This window comes from Elaeis guineensis, chromosome 7, assembly GCF_000442705.2.
Source record: "Elaeis guineensis isolate ETL-2024a chromosome 7, EG11, whole genome shotgun sequence".
Taxonomy (NCBI): Eukaryota; Viridiplantae; Streptophyta; class Magnoliopsida; order Arecales; family Arecaceae; genus Elaeis; species Elaeis guineensis.
The window spans coordinates 95,762,618-95,787,407 of NC_025999.2; the positions used below are offsets into that span (position 1 = coordinate 95,762,618).

At 40.1% G+C, this 24,790-nt stretch overlaps 1 protein-coding gene and 1 pseudogene across 1 annotated transcript; both read right to left on the reverse strand.

Annotated features, from left to right (window-relative positions):
- Window positions 1–755: 755 nt before the first annotated feature.
- On the reverse strand, window positions 756–8,187 carry LOC105048279 (proline-rich receptor-like protein kinase PERK15). The gene is given in 9 exon segments (XM_073260344.1): window positions 756–1,262; window positions 1,820–1,981; window positions 2,378–2,525; window positions 2,933–3,009; window positions 4,675–4,745; window positions 4,880–4,966; window positions 5,993–6,547; window positions 7,490–7,847; window positions 7,850–8,187. Coding segments are annotated over 9 exon segments (1,953 nt in total). The 5' UTR covers window positions 8,057–8,187; the 3' UTR covers window positions 756–974.
- A 13,415-nt stretch (window positions 8,188–21,602) lies between these two features.
- On the reverse strand, window positions 21,603–21,699 carry LOC140859575 (U6 spliceosomal RNA; annotated as a pseudogene).
- Between the last annotated feature and the right edge of the window lie 3,091 nt (window positions 21,700–24,790).

A 24,790-nucleotide genomic window follows, 5' to 3' on the forward strand; every position in this document is an offset into this window, starting at 1 on the left:
ATCGATGAGGCTTAAGAATCTCCCACCGTAGATAATGCAGCAGAACCACAAGAGAAGCTCAGCCTTCAATTTTTAACAGCTAGATGGATCGTTTAGATGGTTGTGATAGAAACTAGATTTTTCCACTAGTATTTTTAGCAACATCATGGTTGTTTGCCACCACCCGGAACTTTTTAGTGCTTGCATCGCTGGTCTTGCAGCAAGAGCTAGAAACTCTAATCTGCTTCCTCTTCCAAACATTGGCTGGCATCCATTTTACTCCAAAACTGTCCCCATACGCAGGACGTTTATTTTGATTTTTAAATCGAGGACTTACAAATACTTTAGTCGCAATCAACATTAATTAATCACAATCGATGTCAAAAATAGCTCTATCCACCAAGAATTACAAGGCATAAAAGTCAAAACGATACTGTGTACACCACCAGGACTTCATGGCACACAATAGTCAGAATAATAATATTGTATTGCGATGAATGCATAACAACAAGCCGTCACCCATCCACGAACATAAGCAACTGTTCTGTCAAAATCCATAGTTTATCACGATTACATTAGAATACTTCGATATCAAATAGTTCAGCTCGAGCGGGTCCATATAGCTGGCTCATACCCTCTGCATGACAAAACTCTAGTCATCCTCACGGCTGGCTAATCTAGCCACATAACTAGCTGTTTAGTCTTCATGAATGATATTTGTTTAAAACACACTTCCAGCACAGGCCAGAAGGAACCCCAGAAGCAATTAAACAACGTCAAAGAATCAGTTAGCTCTTCATTATTTTTGCAAGAATAGAAAGCATACATGTATGACAACATTAATACTACCAAAGCCTATATCCCGCCCATGCACATACTGCTTTTCTCAAATAAAAAGTCAAGTATGAAAATAAGGTGGGTGGTCAAGTAGGAATAAGGTGGGACTTTACAATAGATAAAACAGTTGAAATTTTCACGAGCAACTGCTGAAAACCTTAGCTGTCTTTCTTCATCTTCCCCATTTCCATTTCTTGTGTATGCTGGCCTTCACTGCTTGATGCTGATGGGTTCTGACCACAATCACTAGTTGGTGCACTGTATTCAGTGCTGGGGTAGTCCTTGGTTGCTGCCAGTGCCATCTTCCTGAACTTCTTCATGTCCTCATTGTACTGCCCAGAATCATAATCAGAGCTGCCATATGAACCGAAAAACCTGCTGTGACCTGGTTTAACGCCTTCATTCAGGTCCTCAAGAGATACATCTCCTTCCAAGGCCCGGACAACCTGTTTAGTAATCACTAAATGCTGTTAGAAACAAGCAAGATGCAGAAACACAATACAAGCATCTGATCATCTGAACACACAAGGCAATTTGCTTTGTCTGGGTGGTTAAAATAAAAGCCCAAGAATCAATTCAAAAAAATTCAAAATAAAACATGACAATTTGGAAAACTTCAAAGTGCACTTTTGAGTTGAGTAGTTTCTACACCTTAGGAAAACCAAGATGGACATGTTGTGGAAGCACATAATGATATAGCTCAACAACGAAGACAAAAAAGCAAATTTTGGCCCTATCAGGAACCCATTTAGTCACCAATATTGATGGACAAGAAGAAGGTAATACAAACGTATAATCACTTGAAGAATGTAAATGCCTCAAAACAAGGGGAGGGGGGGGGGGAGGCGCTTCAAGCAGAAAGTATACACTTGAAAAAGTATCTTAACTATGACACAACGACACAACATAATATTTGCAATAGAGCTGCTGATGAATTTAGGTACCAGTAAGATTACTACGGCTACAGACAGACAGAAAAAGAGGTGTGGGGGTGGGGCCGTACCTGACTCATCCGTGGTCGACGCCGTGCTGAGTGGCGCACGCAAGCAGCAGCACAAGCAATCATGCGTGCCATCTCATTAGGAATGTAGTTTTTTCCCAATCGTGGATCAATGAGGGCATCATAGTTCCCATCCTCGAGAGCCCGTGAAAGTAAAGGTCGTGCCTGCATAACAAAAAACAGAACTCCATCAAGTTACCATGATAGCAGATAATCAGAAGGTAGAAAAAGGTCAGCAGATGCAGTGGTGTGATGTGCAAATTTCAGGTGCGGGCATCACATTACAAGTAGAAGGTCCACAAGCAAACAAATAAAAAGATAAAGTTGCAACAAGAAGCGATGAGATTCAGAGTCTTTTAAAATATATATAATATGGAAACTCTTCTAGAGGCATTCATGCCTTTTAATTAAAAAAGTGTAATAAAAATGTGAAAGATTAAATTGTGCAAGCTCAAAGAACTTTGAAATCAGGGGCTACATAAGCATATGTAAAATATTAAGTCATGCAAGCTCTGGGAACTATAAAACCAGGGGCTACATAAGCATATATAAAGCACTGACCCAGTCAACCAAGCTATCGTCCATGAAAGTTTGGCTTGTATCAACCGGTCGTCGTCCGGTGATTAGCTCAAGAAGCATGACTCCAAAGGAAAAGACATCTGATCTTTCTGTAAGCTTGCCAGAAGATGCGTACTCTGGTGCCAAATACCTGTAGGCAAAGAACAAACTGCAGCTTAAACAGGAAGGGAGAGATGACAAAAGGTACACAGGTCTAGTATAGCAGCAGCGGGTAGTCCAACCTCTCACTCAGTACAAGTTGAACATACCACCATATAATTTTTAAACTGGCAGGGATTTTTACAAACAGACTAGACATGTTTTGGCCACAGAAATCAGCAAGCCAAACAGCACCATCAACACAAGATAGACAGCACTTTTAGCTGATCATGACTCAACAAATGATTGGACGTGAAAGTCAAACATATCACAAAAGCTGTCCCATCAACTAAAGACTTGAGCCCTAGGGAAAAATTGTCTATAAACATGCAATGGATCTAAACATCATTTACAGGTGCAAGCCAGATCAGACTCTGGATGAGGAGAAAATGAACTTACCCAAAGGTTCCCATAACTCTGGTAGAAACATGGGTGTTGTTATCAGAAGCAATCTTCGCAAGCCCAAAATCTGCAACCTGCAAGCAGTCTCCAATTTGTTTACTCAAACAAACAATTTGGGAACAACCCGAATATATATATATATATATATATATATATATATATATATATATATATATATATGTATATGTATATGTATATGTATGTCTGTGTGTGTGTGTGTGTGTGTGTGTGTGTGTGTGTCTATATGTATGTGTGTGTGTGTGTGTCTATATGTATATGTATATGTATATGTGTATATATGTATATCTATATGTGTATGTGTATATATGTACATATATCTATATCTATATGTGTATGTGTATATATGTACATATATCTATATCTATATGTGTATGTGTATATATGTATATATATCTATATCTATATGTGTATGTGTATATATGTATATATCTATCTATCTATCTATCTATCTATCTATCTATATATATATATATGTGTGTGTGTGTGTGTGTGTGTGGGTGTGTGTGTGTGTGTGTGTATCTATCTATCTATCTATATATATATATATATATATATATATATATATATATATATATATATATGTAAATGTATGTATGTATGTGTGTGTGTGTGTGTGTGTGTGTGTGTGTGTGTGTGTATATAAATATATATATATATATGTATGTATCTATATGTGTATGTATGTACATATGTATGTATGTATATATGTATCTATATGTGTGTGTGTGTGTGTGTGTGTCTATATATGTATCTATATGTGCGTGTGTATGTGTGTGTGTGTGTGTATGTATGTATCTATATGTGTGTGTATTCTTACTGATTGGTCTTGCTGATTAATAAAATGATTTAAGTAATAAAAACAAGATTTCTAAACCTTTAAAAAAAAAAACTAAGAGAAACTGATATGTTAACTGAATTGTAATGAAATTTCACCTCAATTATTGGTCTCAAGCACTGTGTCCGGATTTTTTTTATTATGTTCCAGCATCAGCCATAAGCACTTATTTTACTGCTGGAAAGAAGCACAAGACTGAAAGATTGCTGAAAACTAGGTTTAAAGCTTAAAATAATTGGACATTTAGACACAAAAACGTTCTCTACACATGCTGCTCAATATTTGTTTAGTTATTTCAATTTCATTGAATAGAGGCATTGCAGTGGATGCTAATCTAGAATAAATAGAGACAGTACCATGCCATACACATACACACACATATATACATAAAAACACACACACATACATATACACATACATACATAGAGAACCGTGCTAATCTAGAATAATCTGTTCACCCACTTGATGTCAAACCTGACAAATTAGCTGGTCCACGTTGCCTGCTAGAAAACCATTGTATTTGATTGGACCTTCAGGCTTAGCCAAGTCAACCATATCATAAACCAAAGGAATAAGCATCTCTGGTCAAACCAGGCTCAAGCAGTTGGTCTGATCTGGTTATAAGCATTGTTACCAGGAAAGCATTTGTAAAAAAAATCGATAAAAAAAAAAAATTATATTTCCTTCATCTCCCTTCTTGCATAGTTCAAACAGTATTTCAGAGATACTTTTCCTTTTTATGTAAAAGCAATATGGCCCATAAGGAAAATCTATCAGTCACTTGTAAATACAGAAACATTATCTTTAAAGAACAATTATGCATATAAGATTAAAGATCTAGTTTAACATAGAATGAATTATGCAACAATAGAAGCGAACCTACCTTTGGCTCAAATTTATAATCAAGAAGAATATTGGCTGCCTTGATGTCACGGTGAATGATCTTAGGATGGCCTGAAGATAAGAATAATCTCTAATAAGAACATGGAACCATAATGAAGATGAGAAACTTGTGGGTTTATCAGATTAGTGTGCAAACTTTGTCAAGACTGAAATATTATGAGTAACAGTGATGAAAAGAAACTCACAATCCTCATGAAGATAAGCCAATCCCTTTGCAGAACCCAATGCAATTTTTAGCCTTGTGGGCCAATCCATGACTGGTCGATCTTTCCCTGAAAAACAAAAAACACCATTTGTTAATGAAAATGTGCAAATAGTAAAGCTGATTCGCCAAACAGCAAATTAGGTGTTTGAATGGCATATGTAAAAATCATCTAAGCTTGTTTTGAATACTGAATGAATGACAGAGTGATAAAGCGTGTCTGGTGCATTCAAAGAAGATGGGCCAACAGCAGTAGATAAACCCAATAGTAATTGTAAATTTTGGATAAATTCAATTCACGAAGATATGCAAGTCATTAGGCTACCAATATAACTTCTATTTGTTGGTGACAATTCACATCTGAAACATATCAGTGAACCAAGCTTAGTACATGGAAAGGCTCGGAGATCTGTTTTTCTAGCGACAACATTTTAATGAACATGACAGGTCTTCTCTTCTTTTTTTTTTTTTTTCCTTGTTGGCTAAACAAATCCATAAAACAGAACCCAAATGGGATAACTTGTATCATTCCACACAAATTCAATACCTCATATCCTCCTAATTAGTTTCATGTCAGTGATCATGATGGTTTAGGCTTATGACATGTAGAATAGTTAATTTCTTAATCAGTAAAACAGAGCGAGACATTAAAAAGAATGTAAAGGGGCATACAATTATAAAGATATAAGAATAGACATAATTCTAAAGTGATCTGAAGATGAGATGTAAAAGACCTAAGTTTAGTAGGAGACCTAGTTAAATATTAAAGACAATTCATCATTAAAATTAGTAAGGATCAATTCATACTGCAAAAGATGTAGATACTCCATCCTCTATATCTCTTTAATGAACTTCTTCAAAAACATGCCTGCACTGTACTGCTATAGTAAAAGAGAACTAAGCCCATAAGGGAAATGCTTCTTTACACAAAACTCTACCATACAAACAGTCCAGTATACTCTCAAGCGGCCATTGCTAGCTCCAAGTTGCTAACATGAAGCTTTTATTGCTACTTATTCCACAAAAACTGTTCAACAGAGGGGAACAAGAAAACAAAAAAAATGTGCAGGTAAAAAATGAAATTCTAAAGGTTTACCATGCAAATGGAACTCCAACGTATTGTTTGCAACAAATTCATAAACAAGCAGCCTCTTGCCTCCAGCAATGCAGTACCCAACCAGTGAAACCAGATGTTTGTGATGCACACGACTAATAATTTCAACCTCTGCCTGGAATTCACGCTCACCCTGTCCGCTTCCAGATTTTAATTGTTTGACTGCGACTTCTTTACCATTTGGAAGCATTCCTCTGTGTACATATCCAAAACCACCTTGCCCGAGAAGATTAGCATCAGAGAAGCCATCTGTTGCCATTGCCAATTCTTCAAATGTGAAGGTGCTCTTTGAGAAGCCAAGGGCAACACCAGGCGATGGTGGAGGCAGTGGATTCTCAGACCCAGAATAATTTGACCCAGAACCTCCACTGCTGCTCATCATAGGTGGAGGAGGTGGTGGAGGAGGAAAATGGCCTGGCAAATGTGGAGGGCGAGAAGCATGTGGTGGTGGAGGATGCGGAGGAATTTTGACCACATGATCTGCTGGTGGAGGAGCATTCTGCTGCCAATTCTGGGGCCATCCACCATAAGGGTCATCTGGCAACAATGAGCCATTTAATGTGAATAACATTGGACATCATTCAAGATCCAGCATTGCTGATAAAAGATGGGAGCATTTTCATAATATCATCAAAGCATAAAATAGGTTTACGGTAAAGGTAATGGCTAACCCAACCAGCGTTTTATGGTTACAGAAGCAGGACAATACCCATACAAATATCAGAACATACATTTCATGTACATCAACTCTTACAGAGTTTGATTTTAAAATCAAGATGAGTTGTTATTTTGAGGACTTGATAACAATGTTCTCATGGTTCTATATTGACAGAAAATACAGGGGATCCATGCATAATATATTTTGAGGTATAGACAATACGCTATCCTAGTTGCAAAGCATCTGACCGCAAACTCCCAATCTATCAGTCGTCTATATTTTTTGAACGGGTAAATCTGCATCCTTGCAGAAACCCAAATAGTTTGCAAAATATATAATCTCTTCATCCGGTAACAGGTACAAAACTCAGACGAACATGTGATATCTGAATCTTGCTTAGATTTATTTTTGTCTAATCGTTTACCAACGATGATGAGAAAAGCCATCTACATCCCAAACTACTGCCAGCCTATCTTAAACATTAGCCTTTTGTGATTCATAGATAGATCGGATAGAGCGAGCAATCCGGAAACCAAGAAATGACCGTTCTTGACCCAAAAAGGGGGGAGGGGGGGGCGCGGTGGCGGGGGGCGAACAAATTCCCTTTTTTTTTTGCCTAACATTGCATTCCGCAACATTTTCGACAAAATTAGTTCATGAGAAGAAGAAAGTATCCAAAATCATAGTCGAGACGACCAGATCTAAAATTTCGCCAAAATATTTAGACGAATGCGAAATAAAACAGAATAAAAGGAGGGTCAAAAAAACGATTTTTTTTTTTTTTTGGGCAGAGCCACCGGAACAAGAAAATCGGATCATACTTTTCCGTGGTTGTGGCGGCGGCGGCGGCGGCGGCGGATCGCCGTAGTGATGAGGCCGAGGGCGGCGTTTCTTCTTCCAGCAGCAGACGCAGAGAAGGCTCAGCACCAGCAGAATCACCACCGCGCCCACAGACAACCCCACGACGAGCACGGTCGAAGGGGAGTCGCTCGACGTGGACGGAGACGGGGGAGAAGGAGTCTTCGCGGAGGGCGTAGAAGGAGAGCTAGGCTTTGATCCACCGGATGGAGGCGGCGGCGGCGGCGACTTGGATGGGGTCGCCGGCGGCGAAGGGGAAGAACCGGACGGGCTGGCCGGAGGGGGCGGGGTGGAGGGGGTTGCGGGGGATGGGGGAGGGGAGGAAGAAGGTGGTGAGGGGGAGGGGAGGAAGAGGGTGGAGAGGGAGGAGGGGAGGAGGAGGGTGGGGAGGGAGGAGGGGAGGAAGAGGGTGGGGTGGTGGAGTTGTTGGACGGCGGAGGGGCGGAGGGGGTAGCCGGCGGCGGGGCGGATGCCGGGGATGGGGGGGACGTCGGTCCCGGGGCGGCGCCAGGGGAAGGCGAAGTAGACATCCGGGGTGTTGGACTCCGGCGGCCTACTTTCCCCGTTCTCAACCTTTTATGGTGGCTTTGGGGATATGTTGCCTTGCTTTTAAGCTCTCTCTCCCCGTTCTCGTTTCGGGGAATTAGAGTAATTGGTGAAGGGGATTAGAGTATCGTTAGTGGAGAGCTAAGGATTGGAAATTTAAGAGTGGGGAAGGTGGGAACGTCTGGGGGAAAGTAGGATACCCGAAATTAATTACCTGTATTCCGTCTCTACTGATAAAATATTTCTATTTGTAGCCGCGGACTCCATCGACGGAATTCATGGGAAGCCTAACTTTACTGTATGACAAGGTGATTGGCCTGCAAAGGGAGTTACGTGGAGATACAAAACATACGGCATTTTACTCTTGGCTGGGAAATGCCCTTTTGTCATCTATGTTAGTGACCGTCCTTGGACTTTGAAAGCTAAATCTTGCTCACGGAAGAAGAGGAAAAAAAATATATATATAAAAAAAAAAAAAAAAAAAGGTGGGGGGAAGGCCAAAACTCCCTGTAGCCCCAAGATTAATTAGATTTTATTTTGATAGAGGGAGCATAATGCAATGTATGTCTTGCATCGGAAGGTATGGAATAAGTTGTCTCGAACTTCAAATGCAATTGATCTCCTTATATGGATGAATAATGCATGAAAGGGCACATAAAATTAGATTTTTAGATATTGTAAATCAAGTCATGCAAGATATAACTATGGATATGCTAGTGACATCTCCAATTATGCTCGATGTGGCTTATATGCCCCCCCCTTATATTAGCATACATCATCAATGGAGCTTAGAGACATGGCAAATCATTTAAAATGCGACAACTTAGTTAATTATGAACTTAGTCAAATAATAGTGGAACTAAATGTTATAATAAATAGAAGTGAAAGTTATTCCAACCAATCTAGAATGAGTGATTTTGTATATAAGCGGGCAATATGTACAACCCATTCAAGATTAATGTTAATGAAGAAAAATGATGAGCTAAAATGTATTGGAATTTTAAACTATTGGCATATGAGACAACTGAAATACATGAGATAGGATATATCGAAGACTGTCATCAAATTAGAAAGCTTGACTTTCGCACTCCTCTTAATTGAGATTATATAATAGAGCATCATGCATTAAATTGACTTGATAAGTAAGTAGTCCAAGATCATTAATCCAACAAATTCTTTCTGACATCTTTCGTTTCCAAAATTTATTCTAGTTTAGGTTATCCGAATAAAGCCAAGCCCGCGTGCACCTACACAAATAGAAAAACCCTAAATGAATTAATCTTGATTAATTCCACCTATGCTGCAGTCGCCTCACTTTAGAAAAATAATATTTAATCATGCAACGGGGATGAGTATACCACACTATACGTGGTTCCATGATTTATACGCCATAAACTGATCGGTGAACATTCCGTTGTTGTACACAAAAAGGTATTTATTTAGAATTTATAAGGATATATGATACAAAATACCATGTTATAGTCTAATTCTATCACCATAACGACAATATGATATCAAACTGAGGGATAAAATGCCCAAGGTTTGACGTGCGTTCTTGTATCTTTAATTTCGGCTGGAGGTTAATTAATGGGTTGTCGGCCTAATTAAATAACGTAAGACGGTGGAGAATTAATATAAAAGGATCCAACTTGGTCAAGAGGGCTGCGTAATTACTTTATATACGTTGGAAATGGTTTGGTTATGAAGCCTTGTACATAATTTCTTTCTATATGTTTCATACTTGTTAACAGCCTACCATACACAGGATAAATTAAGAGTCACAGCTTCACATCTGAGCTGTCTTACCAACCCAAATGGATTATCAGTCATGTGAAAGTTTTATTGACAGCACATTATGAAGATGAAGATAGTGAATATAAATATATTTTAACAATTTTGGATCGGTTTAGTCACACCCATGTACGAAATCTGATCTCTTGATCAACAAAATTGAGCATGTCTCGAGCTCTGACCATTCTGAATCCATGACATGTATATTTAGCCGATCCAACTTGAGCTAATCTAATTACTCCTAACGGCCTTAAATAATAGTTTGCTCTCTAGATCTAAATTCTGTGTTACAAATTAAACCTATCCAACCATCTACATTCTCCAACCATAGCTTTTCAGTTTTATCAACAAATAAAAACCATGCCAACTTCATTTATGGATCAAACAAAAGAATTGTGGGGAAAGTTAAAGATAATAAAATTTGATGCGACACCAAGAATTTAGATACGTGCACTGTATGCTAAAAATAATTAATGAAAAAATAGAAGGAATGAAGAAGAAGAGAGATAAGCTATGCCAATTAGAGGAAGAATATTATTATTTTTTCTTTATTGTCAGATAAAAGAAAATCCAATATGTTGGGAATGTGGATGACAGATGGGCAATGAGTTTCGGAAGGAAAAGTCTAATTGATTTCGCCTATATTTGTTAAAAAAGCAACTAAGAGTATCCTGGTTACCAAAATTAATAGATGAAATTTAAAAAGGAGTACATCTCTCCTTCTTAATAACATAGTATTAAAAGGGCTTTGGCGTTTGCGGCAGCCGTGCATAGTCTATGAACCATGGCCCCCCTGCCCTACAACGCGTTGGACCTAATCATGGTTGGTGGCCTGAGTGATGGAGCAGCAGTTCCTTCGTGGCTGCAGAGGAGAAATTATTAGAGAGACGAGGTCAGGCGTTCCGGTTGCATTTTTTTTTTTTTTTCAAAAAAGTGTCTCGGTTGCACCTTTCGCTGCATCAACCATCCAAAGCGGACGCACAGTTGTTAAAGCACCCCTAACACCCTCTGACTGCACAGCTCTCAAAGCAAATATTATATAATCCAATGATTGAAGTTGTGAAAAAAGATCAATCATTCTTTGGTACGAAAAGTAAAATTCAAATCCTAAGATCCAGCGGATCAGCCTGCTGGTCACTCACCATGTCACCTCCCTGATCAAAGAATTCATCTTATTATCTATTTGTATTTAAATCTCAAGATGTGAACTGATCGTTTGATAATTTCTTCTGGTAGAGGGCCATTGGCGGCCATCAGATAGGCGACCAACACTTTCTAAAAGGCAACCAACAAAATTGAGCTTCGAACTTAGGTGCAAGAAGGTCAAGATGAAGCTGGCGGAGAGAGGCAAGGATAGCTAGAAGTCCACTACCAACATGCCTATGGGCAATGAAAGTAGTCAGTGGGAGTTACTATTTTGTTCCAACGGACAAGAAGAATCATCTCTGGAATCAATAATATGGCGGTGGCGATGCTGGTAGAAGAGGTGGAGGCAAAGAAAGATGGGGATCTAAGCAAAAGATGGGGGCATAATAGAGGAAGTTCATCTTCCAAATGGATGACACGACCGTGATAGCAGCGGTGGTAAAAAAATAGAAGATGGCATAGGTGGAGGAGCAAAGCATATGAAAGCATGCACTTTCATGACGATGCATGTTTCGGGTAGAGGAAACATATGTGGGAAAGCATGGAAGATTATCTCCATTAAATAACACCGTCAATCTCTATCTGATCAGCCATGTTAATGGTACACACCAAGAAGGGACCATGTGGTTTGCTGCTTGTTACTTGGTCATTAAGAAAAAAAAAAACGCACAATTTTGTGGTCAAAAATTATGCATGTACTTGTATAAACACACACACGTATGTATGCATGCGTACATTATAGCTATAATAATTTAATACCAACAGAAAACGCGTCGCACCTCCAACCACAAGCGGATGTCTAAAACATTACTTGAGTGGCGTAAAAATACCGCCAACATTTGTTGGAATCGTCGATTTAAAGGGCAGGGAAAGGAACAGTGATTTAGGAACCTTCTTCGAGGGAATTTAGAAACCATCCCCAATCATGTAAGGAATTACCTGGACAGTAATATTAATGGTTGATTTTAGGTCCGACAGAACCAGATAAGAGGGCATCTCCGGCACTAGTCTGCTCCTAATGATTGAAAAAAAAAAAAAATCCCCAAAGAAACGAAGCGGAAAAGGAAAAAAAAATGAAAAAAAAAAAGGGCCGTAAGGGAGGATTTTTCTTCGAGGGAATTTAGAAACCATCCCCAATCATGTAAGGAATTACCTGGACAGTAATATTAATGATTGATTTTAGGTCCGACAGAACCAGATAAGAGGGCATCTCCGGCACTAGTCTGCTCCTAATGATTGAAAAAAAAAAAAAAAATCCCCAAAGAAACGAAGCGGAAAAGAAAAAAAAAAAAAGGGGGCCGTAAGGGAGGAGCTAACGCAAACGACGCGTTTCCGCTTATTTCTCAGGCAATCAAGCACGAGTGGCCCCGCCTGGCTGACACCCGATTGCCGTCGGCCTCGCAGAAAAGCTTTATGATCATTTTATACGTCGTGGATGTCACGTGCCGAAAGCTATTAATTGGTCTGAAGGGTGTTTGGGGGGCCCAGCCCCATGTTCTGTAGATAACGACATGTTCCCCAACGGTCATTCCCAAAGCTAATCCACTAACCACGATCGCGGTAGAATCCGATGCATCGAGAATAAAAACACATTACAATGTGGGACCACCAGCCACTGCAATGGAACAGCATCTTTCATCTTTGGAGTGGCCCTTTAAATACGGCTAGATCACATGCAGTGGTCTCTTTGAGGGCTGTACGCCCGCATGGAATCAGAGATTGCACTCAAAGGGCCCATTTCTATCCATTATCCTTTTCTTTAAAGCATCGTAAATGCGTGATAGGGACACAATTAAAGATTTTCAGAAGCGACTAACTGCTGCAATTACGCGACTGTAACATCCTCGTGGGAGTCACTGCCAAGAGAAAATATCCAGCACGGTGGGGACGTCTTATATTTTTTATATATATGAAATTTTTATATCTAATATATTTTTGATACATCCAGGGCTCAATTTTTTTTTTTTTAGTAGATTCAACCTTCTAGATACAGTTTCTTCAATCAATTTAAACATGATATGTGACAGCCATATAACTCTCCACCTTGACCAATTCATCTCTACCATGTGGTTATCCCGAAAGGCACGCACAATATGCCCAAAACTCTCCCATTCAATGATAACTGACCGCAACGATGTATAGAGATATTTTGCATTTAGATTAGTACTGATCAATCAGTCTATCTCTATCATGTGATTATCCCAAAAGGGACGCGAAATATGCCCAAAACTCTCCCATTCAATGATAACTGACTGCAACGATGTGTAGAGATATCTTGCATTTAGATTAGCACTGATTATAGAGTTAATAGAAATCTTTTCATTTTATTGGGTGGAGCATAGCATAGTCCAATAATTCGAAAAGCCCAATACCGCTTCGACTGAAATTTGAGGGTGCAGGGGTAGAGCCCCTATGCTATGAATCCAAATCAATTTCGATTATATCTCGATGCACATGTTTTGACAAAATATATTGTCTTTGAAGTGTGAGTATTTTTTTAAGATTTTTTATCTTATACTATCTGCAATATTCTATGTAAATCCTGTGTTTGTATTGAACTTTATTTTTTTCGATTTTTTCTTTATTGATGTCTTGCTACAATATGATAGAATGATCGTTCGAACCGTAAAATCTATATCTCATTGGATCATGTTTCTTTTGAACGTATGAGTGGTTATCTCTTACAAATCCCCTCAACATCCCCAAATTCCAATCAAATACCAATCTTCATCTATATAAATCTTTTCCTAGTGGCCCTCTAGATAAGTCCAATCGGCTAGAATCTAAGTCTAAATGGAAGAGAAGTTAAGTCCGATATAGTTTTTCACAATTCCAATAGAACTTGCTCCCTTGACTCGTGGAGCTCCCTCTCCCCTTCCATATGCTCCGACTTCCTTTACTCTTACTCTCTGTATCTATCACTGCTCAAAACTCCTTTTGTTCCACCAAGATGATCCAATTTAGACATTGATGGGTATCTTGCTGGAAAATCCCTGACAAATAGATTTTTTATATTTATGGTGTTCCAGAGTGCTCTTGGAGGTCTGATACCGTTGGCCCCATCAAGATCCCTATCGAATTTTCTGACATCTTGAATCGTCAATTCCAATTTATCAATTTGAGTCATATCGATCCTCGATGGCATTATGTCTATGAAGAAAATATTATCGTAAAGCTTTGCATCGGAGTTAGACCGGATCGCAGTTTCCCTTGACGGAGGGTAAAACGTGGAAGTTTGATCCTTTCCCAGCTGGTGCTGATTTATGGAATAAGAAATTCCAGCCAAAGGGTAAGCCGGCAATTTGGATGGTCCACCGGCAATTTGTCGCTGCCCGGTCAATGGAGGATAGGGAAGGGCAGATGATACGACCCCATCGCTGCCCGCGTGCACGGCGTTTGTGAACCGCCAAGGGCTGTGACAAAGGAGGCTTCAAAACTATTCGATGATGGCCGCCCCAAATTGAATCATCTCATTGGGGGTATCCGGTTTGTGTTTGTTGCTTGAAATAAAGTAAAGAAAAAGGTCCCATGAACCCCCGGAGAGAGAGAGGGAGGGAGAGAGCAATTCCTCTTAGCTGCCGACGCTCCGCTGAGCGGGCAGGTCCATTCGACATCATTGAACGGCCAAATGGCATGGCAGCTGGTCGTCCGCAAAATTGGCCGTGATTTTGGGACCGATGGTGTTTCCACAATATAAATGGTGGGAGAAAATTGACCTCAAGCGGAGTTCTCTGTGCACCGCCGGTGGTATAAAAAAATTGGATAGAATGCATCATTTTACGTAATTAATTTATGTAATAATTATTTTTTAATATATATTTAATATTTATAATTTTATAATTTAATTTAAAAATTTTAAATGATAAAAATATTTTTATTTTTTAAAAAAAATTATGACATCTTATACCTATATTATGATATTTTATATACAGTAGGTTATAATTTTAATGCAGGATCTCATAATATGTCATAAGGTATCATAATTTTTTTTAAAAAATAGAAATATTTTAATCATTCAAAATTTTTAAACAAAAAATAAAATTACAGATATTAAATATACGTTGGAAAGTGATTGGATAAAAATACTCCTTCTATATTATGATACCCTGAATCCTACGTATAAAAAGTTATAATATACTACATGATGTCATAATTTTTTTAAAAGATAAAAATATTTTTATCATATAACATTTTCAAACCAAAAATAAAACTGAAAGTATTAAATATGCATTGAAAAGTGATGACTACATAGACCAATCACATAAAGTGATGCGCTCTACGTCTGATTTTCTATACCATCCATGGTCCACAAAAAATTTCTGTTGACCTCAATAAATAAATTAAATTGGACTTACGTTTTCGAACCGTTACCTGATTTTCTATACTACCCATAGTCTACAAAAAAATTTCTGTTGACCTCAATGGATAAATTAAATTGGGCTTACGTTTTCGGACCGCTATGGGCTGATGATGAGAGTGTGACGCAAATACCCGCACGGGCATACTTAAATATTAAATAAATTATAATCTTTCTAGAAAGTTTACATTTATTATATTTATATACAATAATTACATGTAGTTAAATTAATGGCATCAATAAAACGGTTTACATTATATGAGAAATCTAAATTACCTTAGGCGGGAAGGAGAATGTGCATGTTTTTTAATGTTATTGGATGGTTATTACGTCGCCTAACATTATTTTGATCAGTTTTGAATTTTTTTTTCTAACATGACTTTTAGATCCTTTTTAGGATTAACTGTTTGACTAATATTTTATTAAGTTATAAATTAAAATATTAGATAAAAATAAATCTCAAAAAGTAAATATAGATGTTTCAAAATATTAGATGTAAATATAATTTATTCTTAATTTCTCATCAAATTCTAATTCTGGGTTTATCCAATAAAGCCATAAAAAGGAACAAGCGTTGAATGACAGCCATTCAATCTTCTTTCTCATATGCCTGCTGTGTCCAATCTTCTTTCCCATATGCCTGTTAGCACTGTAAGTTATAGGGAGGTTCGGCCTAGATGGCGACTAATGGCACTGAGGGACGCCAGTGGTCCAAAGCTGACCAACTAGATGCTAAAGCCGAGTGCATTAGCTGTTCCGCAATTAATTTCTCCGCACCGAGTGCAGGCCGACGACTCTAAAGCCGGTTCTTTGGACTACAATTGGCAAACGACTGGCCATTGTGGCAAGGTGCACCACGGAATTGATATCCACTCTCTGGGAATCCGCCATTGGACTACTTGCCTTTTAAATTTCACCAGGTTTCCAGAGGATTTAACCCCTCATCAAGTGATAAATATGCTTCTTTCGAGTCTCCCCTCATTGCATATGGTCGGAGGTTTTTTCTTTTCTTTTTCCTTTGTGGTAATAGAGCTGTGAGAAGAACTCACTACAGGCGGATTAATGGGGTGTCTCTGGCATCCGTGTTGATGAAGCAAATCAACACAGCTAGAAATCCTTCTGACTAGTTTTTTTTTTTCGACCCATTCAATGCTTGTAAAATTGGTCAGCCAATCAGCTACGCAATCAACTGCATATGGTCGGAGGTTGGTCACAGCTAGCCCGATCATCCGAAAGATCTGGCCCAATAGATCCAGATGGAAAGGGCCGTGGGCCAGGCTTGTGCTCCGAAAACTCCGTTAAGTACTATTTCTAGCCCACTCTTAGCCTGACAGAGAAACTAAGCCTGAGGGCTGGATACTGGGCCAGTGCTGACCCCTGCCTGATAGTTTTGCCCTTGGGCCAAACTTGAGCAAAGCACAAAGAGCTACCACTCATGGGAAATTTTTTGCGCACCGCAGACAGTGCAGAAAATCTGATGTGGAGCACATCATTTTATCCAATTGGTATATATAGTTATCATTTTTCAATATACATTTAATACTTACAGATTGATTTTTTCGGTTAAAAATTTTGCATGACGAAAATGCTCTCGTTTTTTGAAAAAATTATAAGATCCTATGTTCATATTATGACATCATGCATCTAGAAAATCATATTTTTATTGACAGAATGTCATAATATGTACAGAATATCATAATTTTTTTTTCAAAAAATAGAGGTATTTTCATCATTCAAGATTTTCAAACAAAAAAGCCGATCTGTAGGCATCAAAAATATATATTGAAAAGTGGTTGAACAAAAATATTCCTTCCATATTATGATATCTTGAATCATATTATGACATCTTGGAATATAATACGCTACAGGATGTCATAATTTTTTTTAAAAAATAGAAATATTTTCGTCATATAAAATTTTTAAACGAAAATACTGATCTACAGGTATTAAATGTGTGTTGAAAAATGATGGCTATGTGAATCAATCGGACAAGATGATGTACTCCATGTCGAAATTTCTACATCATCCGTGATACACAAAGAATTTCTCGTGACTCATGTCAACTAGGTACACCTAATAGCGTCTAGCTGAATCTCCGGAAGTTCAACAAGCTTTTAGCTAATTTCACCACGAGTTAGAGGGACATAAGAATAGGTGGAACTGATTCGTGAAGCTTGGATAGACCTAAAGAAAGATCTCCTGGCAAGTAACAGACCTAGAGAGGAATAAGGAATAAAACCTTTTTTCTAGGGACTTCACCTAGTGGGTGCATCTAACAATACCAACAAAGAAGTAGCCCGTTTATCAAGGTCCATCGGCTGGAAAATTACATCACCAGTTAATGTCTATCCCTAAACCCTATTAGAAAGTTTTCTTAAATTTAAGACAAATTTCTTCCGTCTTTTCTAAATCTAAGCCTTTTCAACCCCCATGCATGGCCCATATTTTTAATCGATGCCATAAATCTATGTCATCAACATACATATGACCTGGATATACTCCTTACAAATATAGTTTATTAAATATTTACTCTTTTAGATCACTATTTTCACATACTCCTCAAACTATCGTATTTTCGCAATGATACTTCTCTTGTTAGATTTTTAGCTGTCAATAATAATAAATAATAGCTTTAATTACAACAACATTTTTATCCTTTTGCATCAATATTCCTGAAAAATTACACATTCAATTTGTGTTATAAAGAACTATATTTTTGCACGATTTCTTTTAGAAATATTAATACAAAAGGCCAAACATATCATTTATTATTGAATAATATTATCTATTAATATTACAACCAAAATAATGTCTTCAAATTAACTCGACGTTTCAACTCAAAGCCATCCATATCAAATTAGGTACACAACTACCCCCCGGTGGCACAAGCTATGGATTGCTTTGGGCTAACACATACGAGGTTGCACCATTGCTCGCATCGAGCAAAGCGTTTGGGCATCGTGGGCGCGGCCTCCATTAAAGCCCAGATGGTTTCCAACTTTCCTTTGTTGCAATGGATGAGCGCTGGGACTGTATCCTATGGAGGTAGGTGAATATTTTGGTTAAAGTTGATGTCTTTTGCCTCATTCCCCTTAAAATTGATATGTTCTTTTAACGTACTCTTGCTCTTATTTTCTTCTGATTTCTCTGTGTATGTGGTTCTTTTTATGGAGCGGAAATTAGTGATACATGTATTATGGTTTCTTGTTACATTGATTGCTTATGCTGACATTTCTGTGATAGATTATGGATAGCTTGACTCAGTGTAATTTGACATCATAGTCTGTGTGGATTCTGTTCGATTAATTTCACACATTGGATTGTGTTTCACCGAATCCATTGCAAGAATGTGGCTACTAGCCCGAACTTGCGAAAAAACTGTTGTTCTTGTTTTTGATTGTGCTAAGGGGATAATGGATTTGTTTTGGTTATATGTTCTTAATCTATTGTAAATGGTATTTGTATTATTCACTTCGGATTACTATGAAATGCACAGTTAATTGCTAGTTCTTTTTTCATCCATCGCCTCACATATATCGATTCTGGTTTACGTTTGGCTTCTATACACAATTAGTCCAAAGGGAACTTGCTTTCATCTTTTTTCATAGCTTCTGTCCTGTTCTGCCTCATCCAACATTTTATAGGAAGTCCTTCATGTAGTCCATCTTTTTGGCATAAGTTGCATGCCTAGAAACTTGTACTTCATTTAGTTCGGTTATAACCTTCCTCGAGTCTTCTTAGTTTGATCAAACAAATCAAAGTTTGAGATGTCTTCAACAGTCTCATCTTGCTCATGCTTCTAAAGGTTGAAAAGCAACTTATTTGCTCGACTGTCTCGATTACAACTTGAACACTGACAAGAGGTTTGTGCTTGTAATGGTGAGGGGTAGATAATGATAGTTATGGTGTTGAAAACTGAATAATTGGTAATTAAACAAGTATTGAGTTCTAGCCCTCTGTTAACTTCTGAAGAAGAATTTGGTGCATAGTTCGAGTTTATGCTGGGTACAGTAATCAGTAGCACTACCAGATGGAGTAAGGACCTGAACAGAAGATTTAATTCAAACAGGGATGGATTAGATCGAGATTGTTTTCAGCAGTATCCTCCATTGTGCAAGTACCATTAAAGGTTGAAACTAGCTTATTGGCATTCTGCTGTGATATTAATAAAATCGTTGTTTGTAAATGTAGAACAGGCATTCAATTCCCATGTTGATGATTTTCTTGATCAAGTTTATAGTAGCTGACACCTTTGACATGTGGAAGACTAATTTTTATCCTAAGTTGGAATAGTCTGCATAGTTGATCATGTTCGAGATGAAATCTTTCTTGGGCAAATCGGTTGCTGTTTTTGTTGATGGTTTATGATTCTATTTCTCTAGCATGCAAGATTTTTTTTCAAGATTCTATTGACCATTTTATGGAAGCCTAACTGAAATGCAATATCAAAGTAACTGCGAGCTCACAAAGTCAGTCCTCCCTCTTGGGCACACTACAGCAGAACAATGCAATTAATGTTTATGTGGGTAGTTGCATCCATCCAACAATATCCTACCAAGCTTGCGTATTTTTTTCTTTTGAGTAGAAGCTTATGTAGTTTTCTTTTGGCATGGTTATCAATTTGGACAGAAACTCATTGCATCCACACGTTGCTGCTCCTTAGCTGACTGTCCTGTAGGAGAAGGTGCATAAGGGATATGCATGGAATGATAAAATTTCCAGTTTTCCATGGCAGAATTTGGGTGCCATTAGATGTAGATACAATGCATGAGTTGGTTCTACTTGTCATCGTTACAAAATATCTCCATTAGCTTTCTGAAGTTTAAGCTATAGAAGATTGGATATAGACCCTTTGATAACCATCTTTAGGGTTTTCTCCTGGGAGAAATTCTTTCTGCACCGTGCACAGACGGTGCAGCTCGGCCGCAGCACCTGCGGTGATCGATCGGCACATGGACTTGGTAAAAAAAAGTATTCTGTTTCTTAGGGCCGACACTCGGGCCTGCACACCAACCAATCACCACAGGCGGTGCATACCGAGCTGTACCACCCGTGGTGCAGAAAGAATTTCTTTTTCTCTTGAAGGATTGATTAACCTTAAACATAGAGCTGATCATAAATCGGACTTTAGGTTTAAACTCTATTCATTTTTAATTGGGTTTCGGTCGAGTCTATGTAACATTTGATGCTTTGTGTGTTTAAATCTGGTCCGTGAGCAGCTTTAGTTAAAGGCAATCTATCTCATCTCACATTGAGAGGTCCAAGTTCGAAAACTTTTTTAAAGGACTAGTTAGAGGCTGACAAGTTTGCGCTCTTCAGCAAGGGAGATTTTTAACTAATTCAGTTTATCCATCAGGTCTAGAAAGCTGATAAGTGGCAACTTATTGAGAAGAGTTGGGCCTATTTAATTTGGCCTCGACGAAGCGTTGTACCCAAGATGGAGGCACCATACGTGAACGTAGTTAAATGTAAAAAAAACACATACGGTGTTGGAGAAACTGTAGTGTGACATCAGAATGCTAGGATTTCATGCAGAAGATCTTGGTCTAACTCAGCGAGCGTCAGAGGAAAGGGTGCATATGAGGTTTTCTTCCTCATTTTCAACCAATTGGTCCAAGAAGCTATGGAGAAGATGGATTACTTTCTGGAAAGCGGTGGTGCTTCCAAGAAAACTCCGAAGCATGGGAAGGAGGAACAGAAGCCTGCAGTGGTACGATGAGTTATTTTTTATTTTTTTTTATTTTTATAGGATGGAGCACTTATATAACTTAAATATAAAAACAGTTAAAAAGATTCGAAAAAAATAAATTACAGAACGACAGTGATGAAGCAGCAGATCAAAAAAACCGTACTAATGTATTGAGCTGCAAAATTGACGGTCCAATTTGCAGCATGGTTCGTCTCACGATAAAGATATTAGATATCTATAATGATGCACCTTTTTGGGAGTCTCTAGATTTCATGAGCTAATGGGAGGAAAATAGTAGCCCTTATTTGCTTCTGTAACCAATTAATCACCACAGTCGAATTCCTCTCAATAAGACAATAACAAGTTGATCAACTTCCAAAGACAATCTCACATGAGTGATGTCCTCCTAGCTAGGTTGTTCGAAGCTCCACCCCAAAGATGGTGGTCCTGATCTACCTCCACCAGCTGTACGTTGAATCACAAAACCGCCTTCTCCACTGCTGCCGATCGCACTATCATTGTAGTTGATATTCAAAAAATTCAAAAAAAAAATTTGAGTCATTTCTCAATTTGTGCATATCATCTTTGCACAGGAGCTATGTTAAATCTTCTTTATATAGTTCTGTTGGGATATACCAATTGATCCCTGTACATCGATTTATCTTCAGACCGATCCGACCGACGCCCGATTCCACCGACCAGACCGATGGACGACACCAACGGACGACTCTGACAATGACTACCGACAATGTCCGGCCAAAGATATACCAGCCGAACAGACCCGTACTGCTCCCGACCGACCGAGCGGCCGAACCCGTATCACCGACTCACTGTCGGGGGTGGCAGCCGATGTCCGACTTCCACAAGGCACCAGATCAGCCGGTGGTGTTTTCGCGTCATCATCCGACGTCCCGACAGCCGAATACCGACATATAGTCGGCCAGTCCGTCCAAACGACGTACAACCGCTATGGGCAGCTGTCCTGTCAAGGACATGAGGTATGGCCATCCCTGGGGCATTGTCCTGCCAAGGACATGGATTAATCCCAGTGACTTGACAACCCACGGTGATTTGACAGCCCCCGGTGATTTGACAACTCTCCAGTTGTCTGCACCACTAATGGCGGGACCATGCCGCATTCTACTATAAAATAGGGTAAGACAACAATTTTGGTAAGTTTTGAGGCAGGCTTTCTCAAGCTCTCTGAAGTGCCTCTAAGCTCTTGAGTTCTCCCTCTCCTGCTGAGCCCCTGATTTTTTACTGTTGCCTAGTCTCCTCTCTGACTTGACCATCGGAGGGTCCCCGTCGGATGCATCTTCGGTCAGTGAGGACTCTTCTTACAGGTGCGCGACCCCGATGATCGGGCGACGAGGAGATTGGCCACAACAGATTTGGCGCGCTAGGAAGGGGCATTCTCGATAGAGGTAAGACAGCGAGCTCCACAAAGTCTGAAAAATCTCTCGACATGACGAAAATCAAAACTCAGCGATCGAGAGCTACCAGATCGGTGAGGCACTCTTCCTGCCGGAAAAAGACCCCTCCTTTACCCTCCGTGGCGGAACCCAGCTCTCCGCATCCGGCAGTAACCACGGAGGCACAGATCGCGGCGATCGTGCGGCAAATGACCGTTCTGACGGAAGCGGTCAAAAACCTCCAGCAACAACCGACTCAATTGCCACAACCGCTGGCGGAACAACCGACGGCGCACCCTATGCCATCCAGAAGCAGCCACCGATGCCCGCATCAACTTTCATCTCCTCCTCAAGAGCAGCCGTCTCAGCACTCCCACCGGGAAGGAGTGAGGCGGCCTCGGCGCGACACCCACCGGTCTCGATGTCCTTCTCCTTTCCAACTGGAGCTGGCGAGGAAGGAGAAGCGACCGCGGACACCGTCCGCCTCACTCTCAAATTCGTCGGGAGGTTCGACCCCTAGGGTTTCTCAACACCGACGGTTGGATGACTACGAACGTAAGTTCGAAGAAATTGACCGTCAGCTTGTCCAGCTCCAGGCGGATGGTCAGAAGTCTTCGAACGACGTCGACTTCCGGACCACCCAACCTCTCTCCCGATTTATCCTCAACGAACCAATCCCTAGTCGGTTCAAGATACCTCATGTGGAGCCTTACAATGGCTCCACCGACCCAGTTGACCATCTGGAGAGCTACAAGACTCTTATGACAATTCAGGAGGTGATCGATGCTCTCTTTTGCATCGGCTTCCCCGTCACGCTTCGTAAAGCTGCTAGGGCCTGGTACTCCGACCTCCGCTCAGAGAGTATCCACTCCTTCAGACAGCTCGAGCATTCTTTCATGGCCCATTTCAGCACCAGCCAGAAACCGTCACGAACTTCGGACAGTCTTTTCTCCCTCAAACAGGAAGAAAATGAGATGCTCCGACACTTTGTGGCCCAATTCAATGCGGCCACACTTGAGGTCCGGGATCTCAACGAAGACATGGCTATCTCGGCCATGAAGAAGGGGCTAAGGGGGTCCCGATTCACATATTCCTTGGACATGATCCTCCCCCGAACGTATGCCGAATTACTGGAGCGTGCGTACAAATACATGCGTACGGATAAAGGAGCTTCCGATCGGCGCCTGACCGAGGGCACGGACCAGAAGGAGAAGTGAAAGAAAAATCAGGCTCCTGTCGAACCCAGCGGGCCTCCGACTGATAAACGGGTCTCGCCCCAACGACGGAGTCTGAAATCTCCCCGACGTCGGAGTCCGAGACCGACGCATCACATGTATGACTCCTACACCCCTCTCTCCGCTCCTCGTGCGCAGATCCTGATGGAGATCGAAGGAGCAGAATACCTACGACGGCCCCCACCTCTGAAGGCAAAGGGCCTCGATCGGAGGAAATACTATCGATTCCATCGGGGCCACGGTCACAACACCGAGCAATGCATCCAACTCAAGGATGAGATAGAGGCCCTCATACGACGGGGGTATCTCGAAAAGTACCGAAGGGACCCACCGACTCGACCCCTTCCCGACCGACAATCCCAACCGACTGAAGAGGAAGCGAATAATCAGCCTACCGCTGGAGTCATTAACATGATCTCCAGATGACTGGATCGAGGAACGACTGCTGAAGAGGAGTCGGCGAAGAGGTCGCACCAGGATGATGTAATCATCTTTACAGATGAGGATGCTCGAAGAATCCAAACTCCCCATGATGACGCTGTTGTTGTCTCGATGGCAATAGCGAACTATGATGTAAAAAATATTCTTATTGATAATGAAAGCTCGACTAATATTTTATTTTACTCGACCTTCTTCCGAATACGACTATCGACCGACCGACTCAGAAAAGTCTCTACGCCCCTAGTGGGTTTCGTGGGGAGGCCGTCACAGTGGAAGGAGAAATTACTCTTTCCGTGACAGCTGGGGCCGAATCACGACAAAGCACCGTCTACATGACCTTCACGGTCGTCCAAGTACCTTCAGCCTACAACGCCATACTTAGAAGACTCGGGCTAAACGTCCTCAGAGCGATAGTCTCGACATACCACTTGCTGGTTCAGTTTTCGACTAAAAATGGAGCTGAAAAAATGCACGGGGATCAACAACTCGCTCGACAATGCTTCCAAATCTCTACTCAAAATAATGAATTGAAAGACTCCCTGATGGTCGACAAGCTAGACCAATGGGAAGAGGAGGAGTGGGGTGAACCGGCTGAACAGCTGATTTCCATCCCGATGACAAAGATCCTGAACAGGTCGTCTGGGTCG